The sequence below is a fragment of the Ruditapes philippinarum genome, unplaced genomic scaffold (genome assembly GCF_026571515.1).
Source record: "Ruditapes philippinarum isolate M1 unplaced genomic scaffold, ASM2657151v2 ctg5096_1_1_1_1, whole genome shotgun sequence".
NCBI classification, from domain to species: Eukaryota; Metazoa; Mollusca; class Bivalvia; order Venerida; family Veneridae; genus Ruditapes; species Ruditapes philippinarum.
The window spans coordinates 183218-211106 of NW_026854104.1; the positions used below are offsets into that span (position 1 = coordinate 183218).

At 33.1% G+C, this 27889-nt stretch overlaps 1 protein-coding gene across 1 annotated transcript; it reads left to right on the forward strand.

Annotated features, from left to right (window-relative positions):
- Positions 1-1014: 1014 nt before the first annotated feature.
- LOC132738957 (peptidyl-prolyl cis-trans isomerase G-like) lies at positions 1015-27769 on the forward strand. Its single transcript, XM_060726583.1, has 24 exons — positions 1015-1167; positions 4172-4238; positions 4609-4683; positions 6341-6448; positions 6951-6995; positions 8529-8616; positions 10173-10202; positions 11130-11275; positions 11754-11934; positions 12462-12590; positions 13132-13219; positions 13801-14168; positions 15019-15073; positions 15839-16713; positions 17113-17283; positions 17952-18050; positions 18861-18973; positions 19368-19645; positions 20133-20216; positions 20963-21060; positions 21998-22113; positions 22788-23589; positions 25305-25361; positions 26021-27769. Exons 2-24 carry the CDS (start codon positions 4175-4177, stop codon positions 26169-26171), a joined length of 4221 nt encoding a protein of 1406 aa, XP_060582566.1. The 5' UTR covers positions 1015-1167; positions 4172-4174; the 3' UTR covers positions 26172-27769.
- The last annotated feature ends 120 nt before the right edge of the window (positions 27770-27889 follow it).

Here is a 27889-nt window from a genome sequence, read left to right on the forward strand (position 1 = left end):
GTTTAAAGGGAAGAGAATGTATGTGTTTAGTGAGCCGAGCAATACTGTACGTAAGAAGGACTTGGTACTGATCATGTAAAACATCAGTAACACTACATCAGTCCTAGTTTTAGTTTCCAAGGGAACACCAATTTAATTTATTAATATCTGGAAAGGGCACGTTTATAACACTGCTGCTGGGCAAGGGGAAGAATCTTTGATTGTACTGCACTGTACCAGGAGGTTCAATGTAAGAAGGACTTTGTGCTGCATTTATTTTATTACTATTGGTTTTATATTAGATGTGCTGCAAGCTGTAATGTAGGGCTTAATTGTCCTAATTAAAGTGCCTAAGAGCTATGTTCCATCAAACAAACCTTAGCAACTATTTTTTATAATTAAGCGATTGATCTGGGTGAATTTCGTTTTTAACCTTGTTTTTGAACCGTCTTGTATTGAACATTGCTCTACCCCGGGGCTATTTTTCTGTTTGTTTTTCTTTCTGTTTGTTTTTCTTTCATTACTTTTTTCCATACTTGTTTGTTTCTCACTTTAGATGTATTAAATCATTGATGTTTTTTATTGATCAGATCCACAAAGATGGTAATAGCTTAGTATTTAATATTTATTAATGTTTGAGCTCAGAGTAACGTCATTTATGTGCAAATTAGAGACATTTTTTTTTAAATTTTACGATTATCACAATTAATTTGTATTAAATATTTGCCTTTTTTCTTCTATTTGGAAAGCTGTTTGACAAAATGTGTTTGTTTCATGAAAGAAACAGATGGTCACATAATGTTCTTAATTTTATCAGCAAAAATAGCTGGTGTTAAAATTGACAAAATCTGATAAGTCGTTCTAGATCAAAGTTGTAAGGGCCAAGGCGGACCCTGTAGAACTCCTATCCAGAAAGGAAACTTGACATGTGACGTACTTTAATCTCTTTGGATCGGTTTAAAAGGAATGATTTGACAAAAATCGACCACTTTTGGATTAACAATAAATTCTATTCTTACAACACTACAGTCACTGATTTTGTGGGGAAAAAAATGTTTTTAAGCATTCAAGAAATAATATAACTTTCCGTAGATTACAAAAGCTTTTCGCTATTCATGAGAGTCGCGGAGACCGGTAGGCTGAAATCTACAATTTTCTCTTTTTCTTGTATTTAGAGAAATATTGAAGGTATAATAAACTCTTTGAAATATATGTATACCTATTTTTTCATGTTATACCAGGCTTCGCGAAACTGCTGAAAAATTTGCCTGACATTCGGTCAGACAAACTTTCAATTCTTGTCTGACCGAAAGAACTTTTGTCTGACCAAATTTTTCCCCCCAAATATATGTATATGGTAATACCTTGGTGTTTTTTTTAAAGACATAACAACTTTTAAAGATTTGCAACACAATTTTATTCCCTTAAATAAAACATTAGTTTATCCAGATTGATGCATGGACTCACAGGTGCTAGTCACATATATTCAAATATTTTACATAACCAGTCTATATATGTATATAAAGATATATACTATATAGCCCATATAAAACTTTAAAAAGTTTGTTTCAAGCACCTGTGGATGGACTCTGTTTGGAAATCAAAACATTCATGATCAAAGCGGCCATTTTTCCATTTACCCACAAATTTTCTCGGCGGGCGCCTGTACTCGTATTCCTTTTGTTTCGCTTTTTTTCTTCATTGGATAGTTTACGATTTTTGCCGGGCGTAGCGCCAGCGTAATAATGTATCCACATGTCATACTGCCAGTTTTCAATCACAACCACTTTTCAATCATCCCTAGAATTTTTCTTATTTTTGACCTTATTTGTCATGTAACCAAACTGTAAGCACATCTTGTATTTACCTTGACTACATTTATTAGCAGCAATGTCAATTATGGCGATAAAAAAGAAAATGCTAGCATTTTAGTTCAAAATATGTAAAATGTGTGTTTTCCACTAATCCTTTATTTACCCAGTTACAAATCGCAATAATTTTCTAAAAATAATTGACTTACAGACTCAGTTTTTTGTCATTCTGCAGAAATGGATATTAAGTTGGACAACTGTTTCAATATCATGAAGTCATAATGTCTACTGCACTTTGAAAGCTATTATTTTAATATGTACATATTTTACCATACAATTCTTAATTTAAAGGTAATACGTCAGTAAAGTAACAGTAACTTAACCAAGGAAAAACATTCTCTCTGATAACTTTTCAGTAAGCTTTCACTAGAATGGGGTCATACTCATATAGACCCTAAGATCCTAAAAATTTCTCAAGAACATGCTTTCTCTGTTATGCAAATTGAAATGTACATCCATACCCCAATTACGACAGCTTTACCACTGCAAATAGATATCTAGATTGAAAAATGGCATTATAATTAGGTTACAATTGTTTATTACCATTTATCTGAAGTTGAGTTTGTCAAAATTTCTCCATAATACATAACTGATTATATTTTAACATTGTATGACAATTTTTATGTGGTACAGCTTATATTTTGTTAACTGATTGAAAAGTGGTTGTGAAATTTTGAAGAACAGGAAAATGGGTCAGTAATGATTTGTCCTCGATTCATAATAATAATTCAGGTAATTTTTTAAAAAGTTGGTGCATTTATTAGCTAAAATGATAATATTCGCAGAATTGAAAGAGATTTTTTTTAAATATAATTTCACTGTCAGTTATTGTAAAAAAATCTGTTAGCTGATCGGAAAGAGGCAGTACGGGGATAGTAACACCGACATTTTGGTTATTGACAGTCGTATGTATCGGACACTTATAATGAAACGGCGAATCAAAACTCATTTTACATTTTTTTATTCAAGGGAGAAAACTTTGTCTTGATCGGTCTTGGATATATCCCGGTATTCGTACCGGACATAAGGTCCGGAACTCCGAAAAAAATATCGGACCGGCCTGATATTTGCCGGACATGTCCGACGGTCCGGCAACTTTCGCGAAGCCTGGTTATACACCTTTCTTCACAATGGGTGCTTGTATGATATTGCAATGGGACTCTGTTTCTGTAATGTCACCTAAATTCGCGACGTAAAAAATAAACTTTTCATTTTGTTATTCCAATTTTATCGAAAAAATGACCATTTTTAAAAGAGTTTTATAGAGTTATATACTATAGTTCTGTATTTAGTATGTCTATACTCCAGCAGGAATCACTCATTATCAGGTTATCAGTTGATAGAAGAGTCTTACTTTCACTTTGAGTGCAAGTTCTCACTTTGAAATATTTTTGCTTCTGGGCAAAACACGCCATATCAAAATTACCCAAAAACCATTGGCATGCTAAATTAAACACTTAAGTCATCTTATGAAAACATAAATTTTGATCTCTTCATGAACAAAAGTAGAAAATAAAGACCTATTAACAAAATAAACTGTGACAATGATATTTGTTAATTCATGATGAAATCCTTCTATTTAATTAAATTCCTTATACAACCGAAAAACAAATGGTCGTCACACAGTGAGAGAAACGAACGAACCAAATATTTGCCCATGCACCATCAGTGTGTACAATTATATTTATCCGTTCAAAAATTTAGAATCAATCTGTAAAGTGCATCACTTAAACAGTATGGCAGAAAGGCAAAAATAGATTGTTGTTTATACTTTATTTTAAATTGATTAAATGTGAAGGCCATTTGTTTATTGACTGAATAAGGAATTCAATTAAATAAAAAGACTTAAACATGATTTTTAGGATGTGAGAGTTTAATTACTTTGTTAAAAGGTAATTAAAAAAAGTGAAAATATCTCAAAGCAACATCATTTATAGGACTACCTGTTAGAGGTACAGGTACTGTTCCCCTAAAACAGAGAGAGAGCCCTGATAGTTTATACTTTTTTTGCAGCAAAGTCCAAGACTTGGGATTTAAAAAGCTTTTGAACTTAGGAAAGGGTCAAAATGTCAGGTTTTCCCACCAGTAAGGGTGATGAATATATCAAATAAAAATGTTCAGGGCTTTCTCTCAGAAATGTTTATGGGTGTTATGATTGCATTTACTAAATAGGGATATTTTTCAATATTTAGGAGTATACTTCAACAATCTTTTGGCATGCATATATACATGTATTTGACAGGCAATTGGTTTAAATCTGTTAATTCTAGATTTTCATTATCAAACCTTAGTGTCTTATAATTATGTATTTATATTTTTAGACGATGTCAGTGACCCCAGCCCACAGAACAAGATGTTTCTTTGATGTTGACATTGATGGCCAAAATGGTATTGAAGTTATTTTCATTACTTTTAATTCCCATTACAGTAGACTTGTTTTGCAAGGTTGACTTATTTGCCCTCACTGAGTATCATCTTACTAGCAATATTTAGTTTTTTTACACCTGCAACATTTAACTAGATTATGTTGATGCATGAAATAAAGCATGGCATAAGGGCTATTTACCTCTATTTTAATCTTGAAACTAGAGCTGTTCGACAGTAAGCAGATAAATATGAAAGCTCAATGTCTCTGTGTAATTTAATCTCAAAGAAAACATTAAATAGTTCTTGCAAAAAAATCATTTGACTATATTTTATAAAAATAATAAAATTCAGTTAGAATAACACCATATTAAATAATATTTCTCTTTTTCAGCCGGCAGAATTGTATTTGAGTTGTACTCAGACATCACACCTAAAACCTGTGACAACTTCAGAGCATTATGTACAGGTATGTGTTTTCTCTAACAAACTTCTTGTTTAAGATATTACAAGATTTTTGGTTGCTCCTGAGAGGTATTGCCATAGAACAGTTAGATTTATTGAGAATGTTCAGGATCGAAAATCCCACTCGTCCGCTCGTAATTATGAGTAGAATGCATGACGAGTAGACAAAGTTACACATCTTGTTCGCTAGTAGTGAAGAGTAATGAAGCTAAAATAATGATCTGATTTTAATGAGATTGCAGTACTTGTGCCAAATGAGGAAACATGATCATGACCCTAGTAGGGCTTGAACCCATGGTCCCTGGTTTGAGATGCAGATGCCTTAACCACTGGGCCACCTCTTCTTACTTATAAAGTCACTTTTAAGTCACTTATGTGACAAGCTGTTTTTAGCTCGACTTTTCTATGAAAAGGGGAGCTATCCTACTCGCCCCGGCGTCGGCGTCGGCGTCAGCGTTGGCGTCACACCTTGGTTAAGTTTTTCGTACCACCCCACTTTATTTCAGAAGTATTACAAGTATGGCTTTGAAACTTACCATACTTGTTCACCATCATAACCTCCATCTACAGACAAGAGTACATAACTCTGTCAAGGTTTTTGACAGAATTATGGCCCTTTTTTAGCTCGACTTTTCTATGAAAAGGGGAGCTATCCTACTCGCCCCGGCGTCGGCGTCGGCGTCGGCGTTGGCGTCACACCTTGGTTAAGTTTTTCGTACCACCCCACTTTATTTCAGAAGTATTACAAGTATGGCTTTGAAACTTACCATACTTGTTCACCATCATAACCTCCATCTACAGACAAGAGTACATAACTCTGTCAAGGTTTTTGACAGAATTATGGCCCTTTTTTGACTTAGAAAGTGTATTGAGCTTGGTTAAGTTTTTTGTACCACCTCACTTTATTTCAAAACCATTGGAGGTATTGCTTTGAAACTGACCATACTTGTTTACCATCACGACCTTCATCAACAGACAAGAGGACATAACTCTGTCAAGGTTTTTGACAGAATTATGCCCCTTTTTGACTTAGAAAATACATTGAATATGGGTAAAATCCACTTATTGCCTTAACCCTTTGAGATATTGCTTTGAAACTTTTAATGCTATTTCACATCATTACCCCCATCTGTACGCAAGAGAAGGTAACTCTGTCAAGGATTTGTTTTAAAAATTAAGGCCTTTTATCGACTTAGAATCTTGGTTAAGTTTTTAGTACCAGTCCACTTTTTGACTGAACTGTTTGAGATATTAATTTGAAAGTTGGAATACTTGTTTACAATCATGATTCCCAAACATGTCCAGGAGAAGGTAATTCTGTCAAAGATTTTATTTGAATTATGGCCCTTAACTGTCAATGTTTTGTATTATAGGCAAGCACTAAAAAACTTAAAAAATCTAAAAAAATTCATTCCTATCCACTGAACCTGCAGTGTTCAAGGGTATCACACAATTCAGTAAAATAATTCTTCACTAAATATCTTAATGCTCATGGCCATTGTTCACTTTAAAAATACAGACATTCTTGTATTGCCTTTTACTGCAAAAACTTTTTTTATTGGCAAGCAATAAAAAAGTCGAGCGCGCTGTCTTACGGACAGCTCTTGTTTGTTTTGTTTTTAAAAATGAGGCTAGAATTAAAAGGTATGAATTTGTTGCAGGTGAAAAAGGTGTGAGTGAAAAGAGTGATCTGCCCCTCCACTATCGTGGCGCCCCCTTTCATCGTATTGTAAAGGACTTTATGATTCAAGGCGGTGATTTTACAAAAGGTAAGTTTCTTTTATTCACATTGATATATAAGGATTATTTAACCAGTAACTCTAAAATTATCAAAATATGTATGAAAAGTTTTTTGAATAGTGAAAAAGTGTATCTTATGTATCACAAATATTTACTTGAATTTTTTCTAAAGAAGAATTTTGAATTTCAAAGTCTAGTCAGTTTTCCTACTGGAGAAGAAGTAACAAGATATGTCATGTTTTCTGAAAGTTGCCCAACTGTAACATGTGAAGCATATCTGGTACCTATTTTCTTGAGCGATCAAGAGGAATAAAGTGTTTATCTTTCTGATGGAAATTTGGTGGAACTAATCTGATTGGTTCAACAAATTTTTTTCTATGTGTATCTGACATAATATAAGTTTACATGTAATTCCACAAAGCTTGCTCTTTTTTGGTTGTTGGAAATTTTCTGTCAGTCTATCCAGTAAAATTTATTTCTGAAAAAGGTTAATGTAGTTTGTGCTAATGTGGTAATCATATTTTTTTGCAGGTGATGGAACAGGGGGTGAATCTGTATATGGAGGGCAGTTTCCAGGTTTGTAAATAATTCTTTGAGCATTAACGCTATTTTTGAGAAATATTTTCATGATTACTTTTAATGTCATACTGCATTTCAGTAACTTTTTTGTCTCTCAGCAGTTACAAGAGTTTGCATATATGGCTAGAAAAATATATGGCTAGAAGGGGGGACTTACAACACAGTATAAGTCATATCCTTTCGACGGCCATAGCATAATAAAACGTACCGAAAAATCGACTTCTCAAAAGCCGGGCGCTATAGTCATAAGAAGGCTATAACGTAATAAACCGGTATAAAATTTTGGCTTCCTGAAAGCCACTACTGTTTTGCCGTAGGAAGGGCACCAAAATTTAGTTTTAAATGACTAAATTCTTGAAGTTTACCTTTCATTTATTTCATTCTGTTAAATGTTGTTCAAATAAAAACACCAAATATGTTAATTGTATAGTGCCCTTTATTGACAGATATAGTAAATGTTTAGATATACAGTACACTTTTTAATTAATGAGGTAATCAAATCGATATCCAAATTAATTGAAGAAAATCTTCTAAATGGTATAGTATTTTAAAATGCATTTATTCATACATAAAACGGAGTTTCTGTAAGCAGTTCTCTTATTTGAAACAAAAATAAGTTGAACTTACTAAATTCACGTTGAAATGCATAGTATCAATCACCCTTCCTGAGAAAAATTGATTTTCATTGATTTTCAATAATTACGTTTTAAAACGTTGTGGACGTTTTACTCAACAGGGTATTCTAATGGGCTATATCGGTAAATAACGTAAAATTTACCGTTTTAAAACGTTCAGAACTTGTTTTGATAAAACAAGGATTGTGAGTCTGTTTATTGCAGTTGAACGTAATATTAACAGTGTTATACGGTATGGCTTTGTTGTTTATCGTAACCAGTTGAACAGCCATAGCGTAATATTTTGATTTTTCATAAACACATTAAAAAACCAGAATGTACGAAAACGAGGTTTTTACGGGTTTGCATGACACAAAATTCAAGTTTTACGCTGATTTACGCTACGGTTTCTAGAAAGGTATATTTTTGATACGTTTTACTACGCTATGGACGTCAGGTCGTAAAATAAGACTGGCTTTCAGAAATGTAAAAATTCGATACGTTTTCTTACGCTTTGGCCGTCCTACGGGTATAGCGGATGGCCGTCGAAAGGATATGGCTACTTTCCAGCTTTACTAATGAAGGGAGACCTCAGGTGCCATTCTGAACATTATAATAGGCACGAATGGGCACCAAAGTAGAACCACTGACGTTCGATAAGCTAGCTAGATAGTTTCTTTAAATGTTGAGAATTAATCCAACAGGGGTAAGGGGCAAGTGATTTGAAGTTTACGACCGTAACCACTTGGCCATGGATGCCCCTACGGTTGGAAGTAACCTCAGAAGAAGAACTTGTACAAATATATATGTACTATTATCCAGGAACATGTGTTAAGTAATTGGCGGTTGTCACATGGCTGAAATAAAGATTGAACTCTCAGTGATAAATAGTGAAATGTTTTTACTTGATTTTTAGATGAGAACTTTGTAGAGAAACATGGTAAAGAATTTTTGCTATCTATGGCAAACAGGGGTAAGGACACTAATGGATCACAATTCTTCATGTAAGTGTTAAATTTCATTTTTTTGAAATGTGATATTTGTTGTGTGTGTTTGTTGCTAGAGCTCATAGAAATTGATGGACTTTGGAAGGATAGCATTGGTCTAGTTATCTGGCTATCTTTAAAGAGTTATCTTCCCTTCAGTTTCTATGGTTTTAAAGATACCCTATGCAGGTAGGCTGTTTTCTTAAGAAATGGATGCTGTCCAGTCATTAATTACTTTGTAGGTAAAAGATAAACAGAATCCTTCTGTTAATACATCAAACAATTTAACATAAGCCAAAACAAGTATTGACAGTGTAGTAACAAAGTAGAAAGTTTGGTCAATTGTACATTATTTTGTGTCAAAGAAAGTTTGGTAACCCCTGCATTTGGTTTACAAGCTTTGCTTTATCCAGAGTTAGTTCCCTTGATTAATTTGATAGTTCCCTTGATAAATTTGATAGTGTTTGGCAGATAGATGGCGCTATCAAAAATCATGGTTTGTACATACAATGACCCCTATGTCATACAGTTACATTTAAACTTGCCAGTACATAAATTGTGATTAAAAAGCAACAATCAAGACTTGCATTTAACAGGTGAGTTTAAAGTAAGAAAAAGTTAATTGTGCAAAATTGCTAAGGTACATTATTAAACTAAAGGTAAGTATCTAGCAAAGTTGGTAACAGAATCTTCCTTTACTATTTTTTATCAAGCTTTTTACAAACTTTTTTTTGTATCTTTTAAAAGAAAACTGCATTTTCGCAATAGTAGAAAATTCTTGCATTTTTCTTTTTTTAAAATGTTGTTTTTTCCTTTGGTTGAACTTCTTTTTTTTTCATGTGTATCACTGATGCTGTTTGGTACAAGAGGCATTGAACCGTCCTCGTGAGATAGCTTAGAAATATTGAAAGTAGATGATTCTACCCAAGTGTGGCGTGCCTATACATACCACAAATATTGCACAAAAGCCTATGGGAATATAACCATCCAAAAAAAAAGTGTATACTTCCCAAATATGCTCTTAAACAGTGTTTTTAACAGCAAATCAGTTTCATATTTTGCTTATAAAAAAAAAATGAAAGTAAAAAGGGCGTTTGTTTTCACATTTTTATCATTTTATACTTACATATAGAGAGGTGTAGCAGTGTGGGATGACACCGCCAGGTAACTGTTTCAGGGCAACAAGAGAATATCATTTGCATAAAAAAATTATCATTCACCATTTTATATATAACTTTAATCTTCTTTTCCCGACAGTTTCAAATGGTGAAAGCAATTCCTAAATGACTGTAAAAGTGTCAGTGTTATTTACAATTGTTTTATACAATTTATATATTTTTTTCGAAATACCATTGACCTTTGAATTATAAAATATACTACCGTAATTTATTAATGTCCTTGCTTGATTTTCAATTATAGGTGAAATTATTTTTATAATATTTTAAGTTTTATTCTTTGATAATACCTTCACATGTTATCAATTTTTGTGATCTTTTGATATGCCTATCCTTGGCATGACACATTTAATAATGGCCAAATTTCGTTTTTGTATTTTTCATATTGCCGATCAATAGAACTACAAAGCCTGCTCCTCATTTAGATGGGTATGTATTTTCATATATTTATTAACAAGACATCTATTCTTGTAGCCGTATTTAATTCCCATAGCAGTATTTATTTGCTTTCCCCTTAGGGGTTGCCTTTAAGGGTTGAGGCATCAGAAATGCATGCAGCCACTGTTTATCCCTGTGTGATCATAAGAGACGACTAAATGAGCTTTTCCTCTCTGGCGTTGGTTTGATCCCCGGGATATGCTTTGGTAGTTTAGCACGGAGAAAGGTAGTCTATTACTGGTGTAACTCTCCAGGAACAATGGTTAGGAAACTACCTGCCTATATGACCGAAATACTGTTGGGAAAAGGCGTAAAATGAAACAAACAAACAAACAAAACTAAATGAACTAGAAATTACTAGAGTCTAATGCATCTATTAACTCCAGCAGGTGAGGTGGTTTTGTCCCCTGGTGTTACTTTTAAGTTTGTAACATTCTAGGTTAGCCATAATAATCTTTGCTGCTTCAGCGCCATATGACATAAATTGTGTAAAACCAAACCAAGCAAAGACATATACTTGCCTATTTGAAGAAACACCTAAGAGGGGGATGTAAATTTTAAATTCAACTCACCAGTTTTGTTTTACATGCTTTGAATAATTTTGCTCTGTATGTAAGCTGAGCTATTACTCTTACCTTGCTAACCAACCACATGATTTATTAATCATCCATGAGAGACAAATGACCGTTAAACTCAATGTCTGAGATCAAATTACACAGAAAAGTTTTGTCTGGTCCAAGGTTTGAACCACATACCCTTTGATTACAAAACTGATGCCCTCCCTATCGAGCTATGCAGACTGACATTAATTGATTTAAAAAATATGTAAATGATTAATCATCACAAACTTTTTATTAGTCATTGTATCTCAACCAAACCCATGCATTAAAATATACTTTAGAATATAATCTATTTCAGTAAACATGTAGTATTCGGTCAGGTTGTCAGCGGTCAGGAGATTGTCAAACAGATAGAAAACCTTGATACCGACAAGAAAAACCGTCCACTTGTCCCCGTAACAATAGCTAACAGTGGAGAGTTGGTATTACAGCCTAAAGCAAAAGGTAATAGTATTTCAGGCAAAAGAATATTCTTCTAGGGAGTTTCTCCTAAAGATTTTTGTGGATTTTTTTTTTTTACAAACATCTCTTGTTATTGAAATTTATATATTGTTGTGCGGCATTTTTAGCTTGTGTTTCGAAAACAAAGATAAGCTATTATGATCAATGTGTTATCATTGTGCAAAATCGTTACTCAATCAATTTTAAAGGTATCTGTAAAAATTATGGAATACATGCTTATAATGACAAGAAACAGTTGTAAGACAAGGGGCATAAGTCTGGAAGTTATATTTTTGGAGTAATGCCCCTTTTTGACTTTTGTCAAATTTTTGTCAAAAGAGGTTGTTTTAACAGACGAGCATTAAAATGCGCTGTTTTTGTTTTTCAATTTATTTAGTTTCATGAAACAAGTCATTGACCAAGTCCTGAAACTTATGAATGAGCATGAATATTGACACTGTAAATTGTATATATTTTATAGGTAAAAAAAAGAAAAGCGTTGCTGAGTCAGAAAAGGAGTCTGATTCTGCAGAGTCAAGTTCTGAATCTGATTCTAGTGACTCTGAACAAGAGAAAAAGAAGAAGAAAAAGAAGAAAAAAGAAAAGAAAAAATCCAAGAAAAAGAAAAAAGAGAAGAAAAAGAAGAAGCAAAAACAGTCTAGGTAAAACCAATGATACTGAATTATAGTTTAGATTTTGTAACACTCGTCCTGCCAACGCATTTGGGTTTTTTCCATTAGTGGAGGCTATCAAGCTAGCTTAAGGAAGGTCGTAATTGTTCCTCTCTTCAGGTTGCCTGCTTGTGCCTGAAATAATAGTGCAGCTCAAGATGAAATATTTTTAGTCTAGAAGATAAATTACTTGAAGTTGTAGTTCAGAAGTTGAAATATTATTGCTAAAGTGTAGTAGATGAAATATTTCTATCTATTGTTCAGTAGATAAAATATTTCCTTTTATAGTTAAGAAGATGTAATGTTTACTTATTAAAGTTCAGAAACTGTACTTTTTCTAGGGTACAGAAGATAAAAAGATTCTATTTGTAGTTTAGAAGATGAAATATTTCTATTTATAGTTTAGAAGATGAAATATTTGTATTTATTGTGTATAAGATAAAATACTTCTAATTTTAGTTCAGAAAAGATGTTATATCTTTTTATAGTTCAGAAAAGATGGATATATCTATTTATAGTTCAGAAGATGAAGGGGAGATCAAGAAAGAGGAAGAATCTAGTACAGTATATGGTAATATACGTCCTGAGGAAATACCAGATGTTCCTAGTAACAAGTTTCTGTCTAGGGATAGGCAAGACATGGATCAGTGAGTTAATTTTGTTCAAAGTGGTATATCTCAAGATTCTGTTGTGTTTTAATTTATTGGTCAAAATATTACCAGAAATTATGCAGCATTTACCCCTACTGATACTATATATTTTTCAGTTTTTGTTCAGCTTGCAGCTAAATTAAATTATTTTTGTATAATCATGCTATTATTATCATTATAGGTTTTTTTATTTGGGTTCAATATCATAATTATATTCCTTTATTCCGTACTTGTGTTTTAAAGGGGAATGGAGGCCTATAGGTTAAGATGTCTTCCACTCAGTCCGGAGATTGTGGGTTAAAGCCCTGATATTGTCACGACCATGTTTCTTCATATGACTCAAGTATTGGTTAGTTTCAGAAAGTGGACTCGAAAGTGATCTATAGAAGTTGCATGAATTAAACAAATATATTTATACTAAACATAATTATAATCATATTTAATTGAAACAAAATTTTTCTTTTCTTTATAATTAAAGACAATTTACTTATGTAAATCTTTTTCTCACATGGCTTAACAATTATTCTCTCGTTTTAAGACCTGGCAAAGAGAATCAGAGAGACCAGTCAAGGTCAAGGATACGATACACGTCCAGCGGAGATAAGATTAAGGGGAGAGGAACTATTGTAAGCTCATTAAAATATGTTATACAGTAAAACCCATGTAGAGCAACACCCTTTGGGAGACAAATGTATTGGTTGTTTCTAAGAGGTGTTGCTCTACAGAGGTAAAATATAGTGGAAGTCTTTAATTCTGGAAGAAATAATAGTGTTGTTTTAAAGAGGTAATTGCTCTACAGAGGGCCACTCTGTAGGGGTTATACTGTAATTTTAATAGCTTTTTCATGATCAGAGTAAATGATCAGAGTAAAGGTCAATTTATAGAGTATTAAGAGTTAAGACTTTTGATTTGTGAGATCCAGTCTTACTGTTAAGCCTTCTTCACAATAGTATCCCGAGAGCTGTTAATAACTCAGCAGTGACATTTTGCTTGAAGATAGTCTGACTACATTTTGTTCTAAACAATACGTAACATAACATATAAGTTTTCGCAATAATAACAGAAAATAACAGTTACTGATACTGCAAAAAAAGAGATCATATTAATAGTTTGATTCTTTTCTGATATCATTTTTTCAGTACATCTTTGGTGGGATTTTCTTTATTCATGATTTATTTTTGTCTATTTTGATTTTTCCCCCTTGTAGCGTTTTCACAGAAGTTGGAGTCGAGAAAGAAGTGCCACTCCACCACATTGGCGCAGAGAGCAGCAACGTGCCAAACCAAAGGGGCAAGACAATAATAGAGAGGCTCAAGGTCAAGGCCGGTGGGAAAGAGGTGATCGCATGGAGCGAGAACAGCCACCAAACCGAAGAGGTGACCGTATGGAAAGGGACCAATTGGATCGCAGAGGAGAACGCATGGAGCGAGATCAACAAGATCGTCGGTTTAGGGAAGACAGACCTAACAGGGCGGAGTTGAGGGACAGGTTAGGACGGAGGGAAAGAGAAGGAAGAGGGCAACTAGATTTGAGAGATAAGTTTCAGCGTGGTAGAGATAGGAGCAATAGTGACAGGTAATCATTTATTATGGTAATCATTTATTATAAGTTTGTGTGTTAATGACATCTCTTATTTAAAGGAACTCATTGAGGTTTTTTGACATGACATGACTGGAAATAAATCTTTGAGATTAATGCTCCATTTGATGATGGTCCAGACAAGTAACTTGTGCTCAAAATTTCATGTCTGTTTTTTCCAGAATAATCATTGCATCGTGTTACACACAAATCAACCTAAGAATAGCACAAAAATACAGTTTTTAATATTTCTGAGTATATTTCTTAATTTTCTTTTCCATATCTTTATAATTGCCCCTGTTGATTTTTGTAAGAAAGTCAAATTTATGGTTTTTTTTACCTCAGTGATGTCCCTTTAACAAATGTCAATTTTTATGATTTTCTGGGGTTTTTTTGTGATATGTCAGCAATATATTATTCCAAAAGAGGGCATCACCTTTTTACAGACAATAAGTTTAATTCATGAAGTTATTAAGTCTGTCTCCTACTTGACATAATTTGAAATACCACGTTTTCATCATGGTGCATGGTTAAAATTTGAATATAAACAATCATTTGAAAATCAAATGAAAACACAGCAAATCCATTGCACAGTTTCAGCTCATCTAAGAAGCAATTGATAAATCCCTACTTTTACCTTTTAATTTGAATAACAATAGATTTAACCACAAAAATTGACATGTGCTCTTTTGTTAACAAATATGTTATGGTGAAATTCATTAATCTGATAATTAAGAGATCTATGCATAGCCTTCCTGTTGAGGTTATGTGTAATTATATGTTTAATACTTGGACTTACACAGAACCAGATATTAAAATGAATTATTATTTTACTTCTAACATATAGTGAAGGAGAACAAGCAAAGGGGCAAAAGAAGAAAGATAAAAGTACTATTATAATGGTATTTTGTTTCATTATGTTAATTTTACTTACTTAACAAATTAAATCATTAATCTTAACCTTTCCCTGTGCAGTGGATTCTACCCATGCGACCAGTGCAGTTTAAGGTCAGGAGTACCATCTGATCATGGTCTGCACTGTTCCTTTTCTAGTCAGTACTAATTTTTAGGTTTTCTCAAATCACAATAAAAGATTTTTGTCCTGATTAAAACATGGACAAGTTTATTTGAGATATTTGGTATGGTAAGGGTTATATTTATGTTGTAGTGATAAAACAACACAGTTTGTTAGGATTACACTTGTATGATATCTTTCTAACGTCACACATTTTATTATGATTTGACATAAAATGCAAACGGTTGAATTTTTGTCTGTTTACATATCAAGATATATTAAAATGTATGCTTGTGATTTCTAAACTAACAGTTTCATTTGATATTTCTGTTTGATAGTTTGTTGAATTGCAATATTAAATATAACATAAGAATTGCTTTTCAACTAATACAAGTGGCAGCCTGGCCGAGTGGTTAACGCGTTGGACTAGTAATCTTAAGATTGCTGACCGTGTGGGTTCAAACCCTGTCAAGGGGCAAGCCGTTGTTTCCTTAAGCAAGAAACTTTACATTCATTGCTTAGTACTGGTTGGTTCCAGGAACGGATTTGAGATTGTTTCAATAAGCTTATAAGTTATAGCTTCCAACACAATCAAACTAAAATAAATTTGTATAAACTAACTTATACAAATCAGGAAAAAAATGTGTAAATCTTCATTACCTGTTTAATTTCTAAAAGGGGAGGTAAATCTAGAAGAGATAGCAGCAGTGAGGGTTCAGATTTAGATGTTTCACAAAGAAATGGGATGGATTCTGGTCGTGGGGGCAATCGCGATCCAGAAAAGATTGATTTGAGAGACCGAATCCGGAAAAAACAGCCTGAAGAAGAACGTGTGCCAAGCAGACGTCACCAGGGCACTGATTCATCATCTGAAGAGGGTGAAATACACGATCGACGTCACAATGATGATCAAGAGGATTCGGAGTCTGAAACAGAAAAGCTTCGTAGAGCGGCATTAGCGTCACGCCTCACAAGAACAGTACAGCTGAAGAAAGGGTCTCCATCTCGCAAGGTACAAGTGAAGAGAGGCGATACCTCTGATTCAGAATCAGAGAAAGAAACCTTGAAGGGTAAGAAACATTCAAGGTCAAGTTCATCTGAAGATGAACCCAGGAGAAATGTGACAGTTTCAAGTAAATTGGTTGAACAAAAAAAGGCTTCTGTAGTAAGGGAAAGACGCCGAAAGTCTAGGTCTCCCTCTTCTTCACCAGAACGGCCTCCAAGAAAAAGAGGTCAAAGGTCGAGATCAAGATCACCAGTCAGACGCAGACGGTCATCTTCTGCTGCATCACCTGTAAAGACCAAAAGGTCAAAGTCAAAATCACCAGTAAGGAAACGTAAATCACCATCACCGATAAGGTCAAAGAGGTCACCTTCAAGGTCACCTGTGAGGAAGAGGTTACGGTCACCTGCTAGACGTCCATCTAGAAAATCTAGGTCAAGCTCTAGGGAGGACAAACGTAGAAATTCCTCAAGTAGTTCCAGAAGTAGGTCAAGGTCAAGAGAAGGAAAGCCTAGGAGGATAAGGTTTATATTTTAATACCCCATATTTTACTGAATATTTAGTATAAATTGAAACTAAATCCATTTTCTGTTGCATTACAAAACATCAGCCATTCTACTCAGTTGCCCATTGGTGCCTAAAATAATGCACAAAAGGGCACCTGAGGTTTTCCTCCACCAGTAAAGCTGAAAATTGCCATATGACCTATACTGTGTTGATGCAATGTAAAACCCACAAAAAAAATATAAAAAATAATTTAAGGCATGATAGTACTTTTTAGTGGATGATGAATTTTTTTAAATAGTTTATTAAGTTATTGTTTTGTTTAATATTTAATGTTTGATCTTTATGAAGTGTTTTTACCCTTTTATTATCAGCATATCTTTTTGTAAGGATTACAATACAACTTTGACACATTTCAGGGATCCTCCATCTGCCAAGTATGGCTTCAAAAGAAGGTCATCAAGTAGTTCTTCTAGGTCAAGGTCAAGGGGTCGATTTAGGTCAAGGTCAACTTCTCGGGACAGACGGAGAAGAAGTGACACACGCAGAGATAGGGGAATAGACAGAAAAAAACTGGAAGAAGCTGCAAGGTGAAATTCTATGTCCCTTTAGCTAGAAACAATTTTATTGATCAAACCTTATCTGATAATTATTCTCTCACCAAGTGCCCTTCCACATTGCATGGTTTTGTGAATTGTCATTTGGCATAACTATGGCCTTGTGTCCTTTTTGCAAATGAAATAGACAGATGAATAATCTTCTGTGTACAATCTTATATATTTCTGTAAGGATTTAAATCAAACCTTCTTGGACCTATTTTAATCAAGTGCCCTGTTGCATATTGTCAATGTTTTGGGATTGAAACATTAGATGAAGACTGGGAAATTTGGTTTTTGTCACAATTGCTTGCCACTTGTTTGAGTGCTTTTGTACTTACATACAATAAATCATTGCTACACATAGAAATGTACCAAAAATATGCAATAAAAAAATAGATACGAAATTGTCATTTACTACTTGTATCATTATAACTTTTCTGCATAAAAATTTATAAATAATCAATTTTGAGAGACCACTTTTTAACAATGACCACCTTTCAAAAATGACTACCTTTTGCAATTCATATTTTTTTTTCTTTTACACAAATTTGACATAAAAAAAAATAAAAAAAATAAAATAAAAAAAAATTAAAAAGATACATGCAAGCTTGACAGTTAAGAGTCTATATAAAAGTTTGTTTTTATTTGTATACATACAGAATGGCTCGCATAAAATCTGAGAGCCCTCCACCCACTCATTGGAAGAAAGGACAGAAACCATGGAAACCCAAGGGTCCAGAAGCTGATCAACAAAAATTGTAAGTTTTTTTTTAACATTTCCTAATTTTTACTGATACTTAAATTTCATAATTAGTGAGAAAGGATGGGACTCTGGCTACGCTGATAAAGTAGTTGATATTCATACCACTTGCTCATCAAAGCATGTGTTTTATAAACTTTTTAGGGAATTTTCTTTCTTTTCAGTTATTTGGCAATAACAGAAATGGTTTCTACTGTTTATGCTCTTGACTAAAAAAAGAAATGTGATTTACTATGTGCTGCCTTTAAGATAAAAATTGTGTTCTTTCCTATGTTGCTCTAACTAGGGTACAGAAAATTGGTTTACTTTTGCGCTTATTAAAGATAATGGAAAGTTTTGATTAACCCTTAAAGCCTCAGTAATGATAACTGTAATTGTGTTTTCCTTGCATGCTCTTGACTAAAAATAAAAAAAAGTATGTTTATGGTCTTTGTTTTAGCAATGTTTATGTTTCCATGTTCTTGACAAATAAATGAAAATTGTTGATTTAACTAGACTCTTGGCAAAAAATACGAAAAATGATGATTAGTATGTTTTTCTGAAAGGAATTTGAACAGTAAAAAGTAAAAATAAGAGTATTACCAAATTTCATTGAAACCTGATAGAATAAATGTTTCTTGATTATTCTTTTTACCATATACTGTTTACATAATACAAAAAAATTGGCATTTGAAGTTTAGTTTTCTTTGCTTAAACACCTCACATGTAGGGATCACAAGATGTTATTTTTATTGAATGTACATCTTCTACATTGCAGCCTTTGTAAAATCATAACAAAACATATTCTGATTCTACTTTGTTTTTACAGAGATAAAGCAGTACTACCCCCTGTTGCCCCCTATGTTGGTGCCAGTATGTCTGCTGCATCAGGGGAGATAGATGTCCTTCAAATGTCAAGGTCACCTGTGTCAGAGGTCAAAGGTAATTGTATTTATATACCATGTGTGTTATAGCAATTGCTGATCTTCAAATGTTATTAAAAGTCTTGCTAAGTGTTTTATACTTTCAAGTTACTCTTAATTTAAATCATGATACATGTAATTTAAATCATGATTGAACTGCCTTATATTTTTGGTAGCGCTATTTTCATTGAAGTTTGTTTAGAATCAACATAGGAAATAAATAATAGATTATATGTTTCTCAGATATTCTTATAAGAACAGTTTCATTATGTTGACCACTGGTCCTCCTTTCCTCTGTTGTTATAGTTTTGTTGAGTAAAAAATCAGTTGTTTTCATCCAAAGAGTAACTTGAAATAAACCTATATATTTAGATTTTTGAGCTAAATATTGAATATATAATTATTTCTTATAGATCAACTGGCTGGTTCCCCTCAAAAACAGGAAAGCAAGTCTGATGTTCTCCCAGTGAAGATACAATATCACCTTGATGACCCAAATGTCAAAGCTCGACCAATCATTGTCTCTGAAAAGAGAACAAAACCTAAAAGGTCAAGGTCATTGAGTAGTGATAGTTCAAAATCTAGGTCATCTAGAAGTTCTGTGTCTTCAAGGTCACGATCAAGGTCAGTGGATAATAGTGATTCTGAAACGGAGGAACAACGAAAAGAGAAAGAGAAGAAAAAAGTTGAGGTATATATGTTGTTCATTGGAAATTAATTATAGAGAAGTTATTTCTTACCTTAGTGCACAATTTATAAATGCTGCTAAAAGAGCTGTGAGATATTGGTGTAAAATACTCAAACTAATGTGATAGGATACAAAAAATTTGACTAAAAAAATGATTAAGGTATACTGTGTGCATACTTTAAGAAAATACATAAAAGCTATAAAGGTATGAGTAACAACATAAGTGAATACATTTGTAAATAATGATGTATTTGGCAAGATAAATTATGAACCAAGTTTTATTGGAGTTACTATTATTATAGATGGGCAAATGTTATCATAGGTATTTGAGTGAAATTTTACTAAAAGAAAATAAACTGACAATGCTTGAGTATCATAGTAAATGCTTCATTACTTAATATACAAAACATTTATAGGAGAATATGAACTAAGTTCAGATAAAAAAAAATTTGGGTACATGACCGAGGCAATATTTACATTTATATTTCAGGAGAGGATAAAATGGCAGCCACCACCAGACCCCGATGATATTGACAAAGACGATCATAGTCCTGTATCCCCAACAAAAATGAGTGTAAGTAAATTATTTCATTATAAAAAGGTGCACTGTATTGATAAAAATCACCACACCTTGATAATGTCTAGGTTTTAACTGGGTTCAAAAGGTTAAATATATAGAATTAGAATTCTTTACACAGGTCAACATGGGATTTGAAACAGAAAGATATGCAAAATATATTGAAGAAATGTACTTCGAATAGATTGAGAATACTTTAGCCCGATATAAGTGAAAAGCATAATTTTGAATTTCTTACATATATTTGCTGGTGTACTTTATACAGAAAGATAGGCAAAAATAATTCAAAAAAATAAATTATAAATGCTATTTTTGTACTTTTCTTAGCTTGATATGATGGAAAATTTGCCAAGCTGAAAATTTGCCAAGCATTTCAATTTTTGAAATGGGAATAATGATTCTTGAAAAACAGAATGAGCTAATGATCTGAAATTTTGCACACAAGTTATTGGTCTAGACCTACATCATATGAAACTTTCATCTTGAAAAAATAATTCCAGTCCTGTCATGTCAAAAAACCTCATTGGAGTCTCTTCTGATTATTTATCCCATTTTGGCAAATTGCCGCTAGTTTTTATATACATATGAGCCGCGCCATGACAAAACCAACCTCCATGCTAGTCGCAAACCCATTATGTTGGTTTTGTTATGGCGCGGCTCATATAACAGATTATACAGTCTAAAATTGACATTTCTAAGAAAAATCTATTACTTTTATAATGATGAATAAATGTACATTTTAGGTTGCCGTGGATGTTGATGAAGCTAGTAGGTCTTCTCTCAAAACTCCGCCTCTACCCAAGATAGCTGAAGTCGCTGAAGCTACCTCGGAATTAGCCAGGTATCTTAAGACATTTTACAATCTGACAGTTTGTGGTAAAGAAAAGCTTATGTTACTAAAAATATTCTTGCAGTTTTGAACAAATAGCTGAAATCTACCAATGTTGATTTATTAAAGACGTTTTTGGGAGTTTTCATATAGACATATAGGCAAAATTAAAACTGTTTAATGGAATTTCTTAAAACTTGGCATGTTGTTAGAATATGATAATAGAAACATTTTAAACAGAAAAATTCCTGAAAACGTCCTTAACATGGCCTAGAGAAAAATCTGGAAATTTAATTTGCGCATGTCATCTTGCAGCATGAAATAATAATAAAGTATCACTATTATGAATTTCTACTCATTTTTAATCATAATAATATTATATCTTAAGCCTAAGATTGTTTTCATTTAACAGGAAGATGAAGGGTTCGCATGAAAATTTGGCTGCATCAAAATTAACACTTTTAGCTTATATAATAACTCTAAGTCAATTATAAGTCATTTTTGAGTGGAAGTGGCTATGTTATAACCAATTACAGTAGTGGAATGTCTACAACCTGACAAGTCTATATGCTGTTACCTTTCTGCATTTAATTATTAAAATACCTTTAATTTAAAATGGACAGTTCCATATTCAAAGCAGAGCAAGACTATTGTAGGAAATTAGGGTAAAGATTGATATATTTTTCTACAAATCGTCACCGTAATTCATTAACAGTTGAATTACTTCTAAATTAAATAAGAGTTAACCTTATATTGCACTGAGGTTACAAAATATACACATATTTAATTTTGAAAACAAATTTTACAAATTTGTATAATAATATGTTTATAATCCCAAGTCTTAATGTAACTGAAAGAAACTGAAACTGGTCAAGAAAGCCTTCGAAAGATCACACTTGTGTCCTGTTCAGTACAGACTTTTGATGTTTTCTCTTTTTTTTTATGGCAGAAAAAAGCGAGGAAGATGGGACAGTGCAGAGTCATTGAAGAAGGTCGAGGTGAAGCCAACCCCTCCTGTTGCCGAGGTGGACAGGTACAATCCTGGCTCACCAACCAAGCCAAATGGTAAGTTTAAATGTGTTCTTATATTAACATACATGTATTGTCGAATGGCTACTCTTATAAGGGCAACTTCACTGTGAAAAGAAATCAAAAATAAATCTAAGTCATTATTAGCTTGTCTGTTTCGAGGAAAAAGTTGCTACATCCTTGTTATAGTGGGGCTTAAACTATGTAGCCCATTATTCAAACATTTTAAAAGGTACCACTATGAAACTTTGAATACTTGCTTATCATGACAAGGGGCAGTTGGAAGACAAGGGGCATAATTCTGAAAGCTACATTTTTGGAGTTATGCCCCTTTTAATAATGTGTTGTAAAAGTTGCAAAATGTAAACAAAGTAGTATTTTGATTTCCATACAATATACTTATTCACTAAAACTAAACTAAAAGCCAAAACAAAAAGCAACTGATGAAAAAGATGGTTTAAGTAATTGACCAATGAGTATCTTTAAATAAAAGCATTTCTGTCTTTGAGGAAATTTAAAGAAATTGTTTGAAACTATTGTAAAATTTACCTCAAACATCTCTTTTCATAGACATATGTATTGTCATGGTTACAAACATCTCCTTTACAGGTAAATATTTTTAAATTGTTTCATACTTCATTTGATGGTAAAAAAACATTTGGTTTGTATATGACCAAACATATTGTTTAGTATTGATGTGTACATTTCAGATGGATCCCCTGGTCTTCCCCCAATGCCGTCAGATCCGGAGCCAGCACCCCCACCGCCCCCACCACTTCCTGTAGAATGTCTACCCCCTCCTCCCCCACTAGACGACTCTCATGCTATAGGAAAGAAAGATTTCCAGTCGAAACAATCCAAAGAAATTTCAAAATCGGTGCCATCTGTAGGGGACAAGGCTATTTCATCAGTATTTGAGAACAGTAGCCCATTAAAAGGGCAGATCGGAGTTGTGAAGCCAATGTCGATTTTACCTAAAGTAATTAATGCAGACATTCCAATGCCTGCTGAGCAAAAGCCATCAGAAGATGAGGCCTCCAAGGATAAGAAAACAAAGGAAACTAAAAATGAATCTGGACCATCAACTTTAAAGGAATCAAGGGATAAAGAAAGGAGAAGATCAAAATCTTCAAGACAAAGGTCAAAGTCAAGGTCAAAATCTAGAGAAAGAAGTTCTTCAACCCGTAAAAGGTCACCCATAAGAAGGAGAAGAAGTTCTCCATCTCCTAAAAGAAGTAGGAAAAGATCACCCTCACCCTCTCCGAAGAAAAGGCGATCTAGATCACCAAGGAGAAGGAGGTCAAGGTCACCAAGAAGAATTTCAAGGTCACCAAAAAGGCCAAGGAAAAGGTCATCATCTGGTTCTGTGTCTCCTAGGAGATACTCTCCTGTTCCTCCAAGAAGGAGATCAAGGTCTCCGAGGCGTAGAAGGACAAGATCCCCTAGACGAAGGTCAAGGTCACCTCGTAGATCAAGGTCTCCACGTAGAAGATATTCCAGATCTAGATCCAGGTTGGTTACCTATCAAACTGTTTAAAGTTTTTTTTTTTAAGCTCATCCTTGACAAAATGAAGGTGATTTTTGTGATCGCTTTTCGTTCATACCGACCTTTGCTTCGTTAAAACTAATACTTTAAATACACGTAGTCATAAAGCACTAGAATTTCATCCAATCTTGAATGAATATTCCTTTTGGTGGTCATCTTTGAAACTTGTTCTTGAAATGAATTTAATTTATCAGAATTTGGCCAAGAGGCATGATGACATTTTAAATATCTTATTATTATAAAAACGCCAAATGTAGTAATGCATAGTATATTTTCATGAAATTTATTCCTAGTGACATACCCAATGTACATTTAAAACTGGGTCAATTGCTTCTTTGGCATATTGATTTTTTTATTGATATGTAAAAACTTAAAAATTTTTTTTAAAGACTAAAAGCTAAGCTAAGATATTTTAAGCAAGAAAATTTTCTTTGGGTGTCTGAAGACAATGCAAAAGAAAGCCCTTGAAAGTAAAAGAAGGTCCATTTAAATTTCTTATGCATGTAGTTAAAAAACTTAAAATGTTTAATTTCTTTTTAAAAAATACAAAGAGTAGGAGCTCAGAATTTACAAAATATTTCCTAATGGATAGTTAGCCAGTTGTTCAAATAAGGAGCCCTGGTTCAATTGCCGGCGCCCCGGGGGTCCATGATTTTCCTTATATGTTGTATAGCAAAAACTTAAAAAATCTTCTTTGAAAAAAAACAAATAGCTAGAGTTTAGATACTAAGCATGAAACATCTTCTAGTGAGTGTCTACAAAGTTTGTTCAAATAAAAGCCCTGGGGTCAAAATTGGCCCCGCCCTGGGGGGTCATTGATTTTCCTTATATGTGTATAGCAAAATCTTAAAAAATCTTCTTTGAAAAAACTCAAATAGCTATAGCTAAGATATTAGATATTAAGCATGAAACATTTTCCAGTAAGTGTCTACAAAGATTGTTCAAATAAAAGCCCTGGGGTCAAAACTGGCCCTGCCCCTGGGGTCTCATTGTTTTTTACTATATGTGTAAAGAAAAAACACAACGAGCTAGACCTTAGATGTTTAGCATGAAACCTCTTCTAATGGGTGTCGACCATGTTTAATCAAATAAAAGTCCTGGAGTTTTAAACTGGCCCCACTCCGGGGGCCTATATACAGGTGAGCGACTTCAGGGCCATCATGGCCCTCTTGTTTTTTAAATCTTCTCCTTTGACAGTAAACGCTGTATTTATTTTATGTTTAGGCAGTTTCTTCATACCACAAATTTTGCTTTTAAAAACAAAGTATTTGGGAGAAAGCACAGTGAGTATAGTGTATGCATGTTGAATTGGTCTACCATCATTGAAATGAAATATTTCTTGAAAGTGATGTCCTTATTCTTTGATATTTGTTACTTTGAAGATGAATATCAAAATTGTCCTTATTCAGAATTATGGCAAGAGGATGGGTGACATTTTACTATCTTTATTGATTGATAAATAAACAGCATTTTCATAAGTGGTTATTTTGTGTATCATAGGTATATTTTCATTGTAATATTTATTGCCCAATAGTGAAATACATTTTCAAAACTGGTTGCTCATTGATTTTCTTTTGCTATGTTTATTTTGTTGAATGATGTAAATTAACTGTGAATTGTATATTTGTAAATGACTGTATGAATTTAATGCAAGATATAATTTTGTAATAATTTTTTGCAGAAGTCGTGGAAGACATGCGAAAAAGAGGAGTCGATCACCTGTGAAACGTAAAAGAAGGTAACCAATGAAAATTTCTTATGTTCACATTGTTATTTGTTTAAAAAAGTATTCTATTTATAAATGTTTAATTTACATGTTAATTAGAGATAATTAATTGTACGAATAAAGTAGGAAGCTTCAGAAGTTTACAAAAATTATCAAACAAATACACTCAGTATATGTCTGCCAGCTTATCTCAATAGGGGTAGCATCCAGTTATTCAGATGTTGCTGGTGCGATCCTTGGACAAGGCAGAATTTCTCCATGACAATTAATCTCGGACGTTGAGTCTGATAGTAAGTTGTCTCTCACCGCTGATCAGAAATAATTTGGGATAAGTAGTACGTCACTGGCAGAGAAAATGGTAAATACTGGTTAGTTATCCAAGGAAGACGGTTAGATGGGTTGGCATCGGAGTTGAAACCAAAGACGTGTGATAAAATCACTGTAAAAACCATAAAAACAAACAAATTTTCAGTATACAATCTAAGCTAACATTTGTCCCATATGCAGCTGTAGAACTGGGAAACTGTTAAACATATTCCTTTGATCAAAGTTTTAATGATAAATCAGTTGATCATAGGATAATCATGCCTAATTTTGAAATTAAAATTTTAATTTCCAAAAATATGATATTACATACATGTATATAGATTTATATTGTTGCAATATTACAGGCAAAGTAGTAGCTCGTCATCAAGCAGTTCCCGCTCCCGGTCATCACGGAGACGTAACAAAAGGTCACCAAGTAGTAGTGACTCGAGTAGAAGCAGGTCGTCACGACGACGGAGGAAGAAGAGTTCAAGTAGCAGTCGAAGTAGATCTTAAAAGGATAATAGAATGACAAACATTTTAAAACTGTTTTTTTTTTATTATCTATTTTTCTTTTTAATAAAATGAAAGGTTTATTTCATTAATTTTCACGGTATGAATTTTGTACATTTCTTGGCTTTTGTCATTTTATTGTTTGTTGAAAAATACATAGTTTTAAAGCTCGATTAAGGGTGTCTAAATGTACATGTCTATGCTTATAGTAAAGAGTCAGGCCAGCCTGGATGTCCGAGCAGGGTTACTTAGAGCCATGGGAAAATGTCCTACAATTGACTGCTTTTGCATTTTTAGCAAGACTTTTTAAAGAATAGCGAAAGATATTGTAGACTTTTCCAGGTGCCTATGTTATAATTTAGTTAAGTTTTTGCATGCAAATGGATATTTCTAAAACTACTGAAGGGAATGGGTTAAAACTTCACACAGTTATTTGAGAGTATAATAGGATGTCAACTTTAAAGGCCATAACTCTGCCGTGGATTTTGACAGAATTATGGCCCTTTTTGAACTTGGAAAATTTTACATTATCCAGGCTCTTTGTATACTATCAAGCACTGAGAATAGCCAACCGATGGCTCTTGTGAATTTTTAATAATTGTAATGAAAGTGACAATAATTTGTACATGTAAAGTGGTGTAAATTAGGTTCTTTTTTATGAAAAGGAACTTATCAAAGACAATTAATTTTAAATTTTATTAAAAGATTTGTTTTTACATTTAAAGGAACTCCACTGTGGTAGAAAGCCTAAAAAACATAAAATCTGAATTTCTTACATGTAATAGCTGGGGCACTACATGTAATAGCTGGGGCACTTAAAACAGAAATATATGCAAAAATATACTTGGAAATAAATTGAAAATAGTATTTTTGAGTGAAAAGTTGCAACACTTTTCAATTTTTGGAATTAGAATAATGATTCTTGAAAAACAGAGTGAGCGAATGATCTGATATTTTACATACCAGTTGTTGGTTTAGACCTACATCAAATAGAACATTTATCTTGAAAAAATATTTCCTGTCCCATCATGTCAAAAAAACATCAGTGGAGTCCCTTGAATGTAGACAATAGTTTCTTGTTGATATAGATAAGTTCATGTGAATTAATGGTGTTGTGTTTTCGTTGTTCGTTTTTTTGTGGGTATTTTTCTGATACAAAAAATGGTGACTTTTTGATAATTGTAACATAACTACTGAAGTACAGTTTTATTTTACTGGGAAATGAGAGGTATTTTGGATTTTCTGGTAACTGTCCGAATATTTGTGTATATTTAGGTAAAACTCATACCACTATACAGTACTTGATTTGACTTTTTGATTTAAAGCTGCATGTCGCCAGATGAGCCGAAAATCTTCAAGAAAATCAATTTTGAGAAAATTTACTAAGATTTTTAGAAAAATGAAAATATTCAATATTTAAGTAATGATTTTTGCAGTATTTATCACCATATATCTACTGTGTAACTAACACAGTTCGGGCTATTTTGCATGTTTTTTAAACTGTATTTGGTAATATATTTTGATTGAATGTGCTGTTTGAAATGTGTAAATTATTTTCTTTGTTCACTTCACAATATTTTACTCCTGAATACATTTTCAAAGTTTTCATGAATCTAGATGCAATCTGCTTTAAACATTTTAATGCAAAAAAAACAAACCCAAAAAAACATTTGAGCCGCCTCACAACAAAACCAACATAATGTGTTTGCGACCAGCATGGA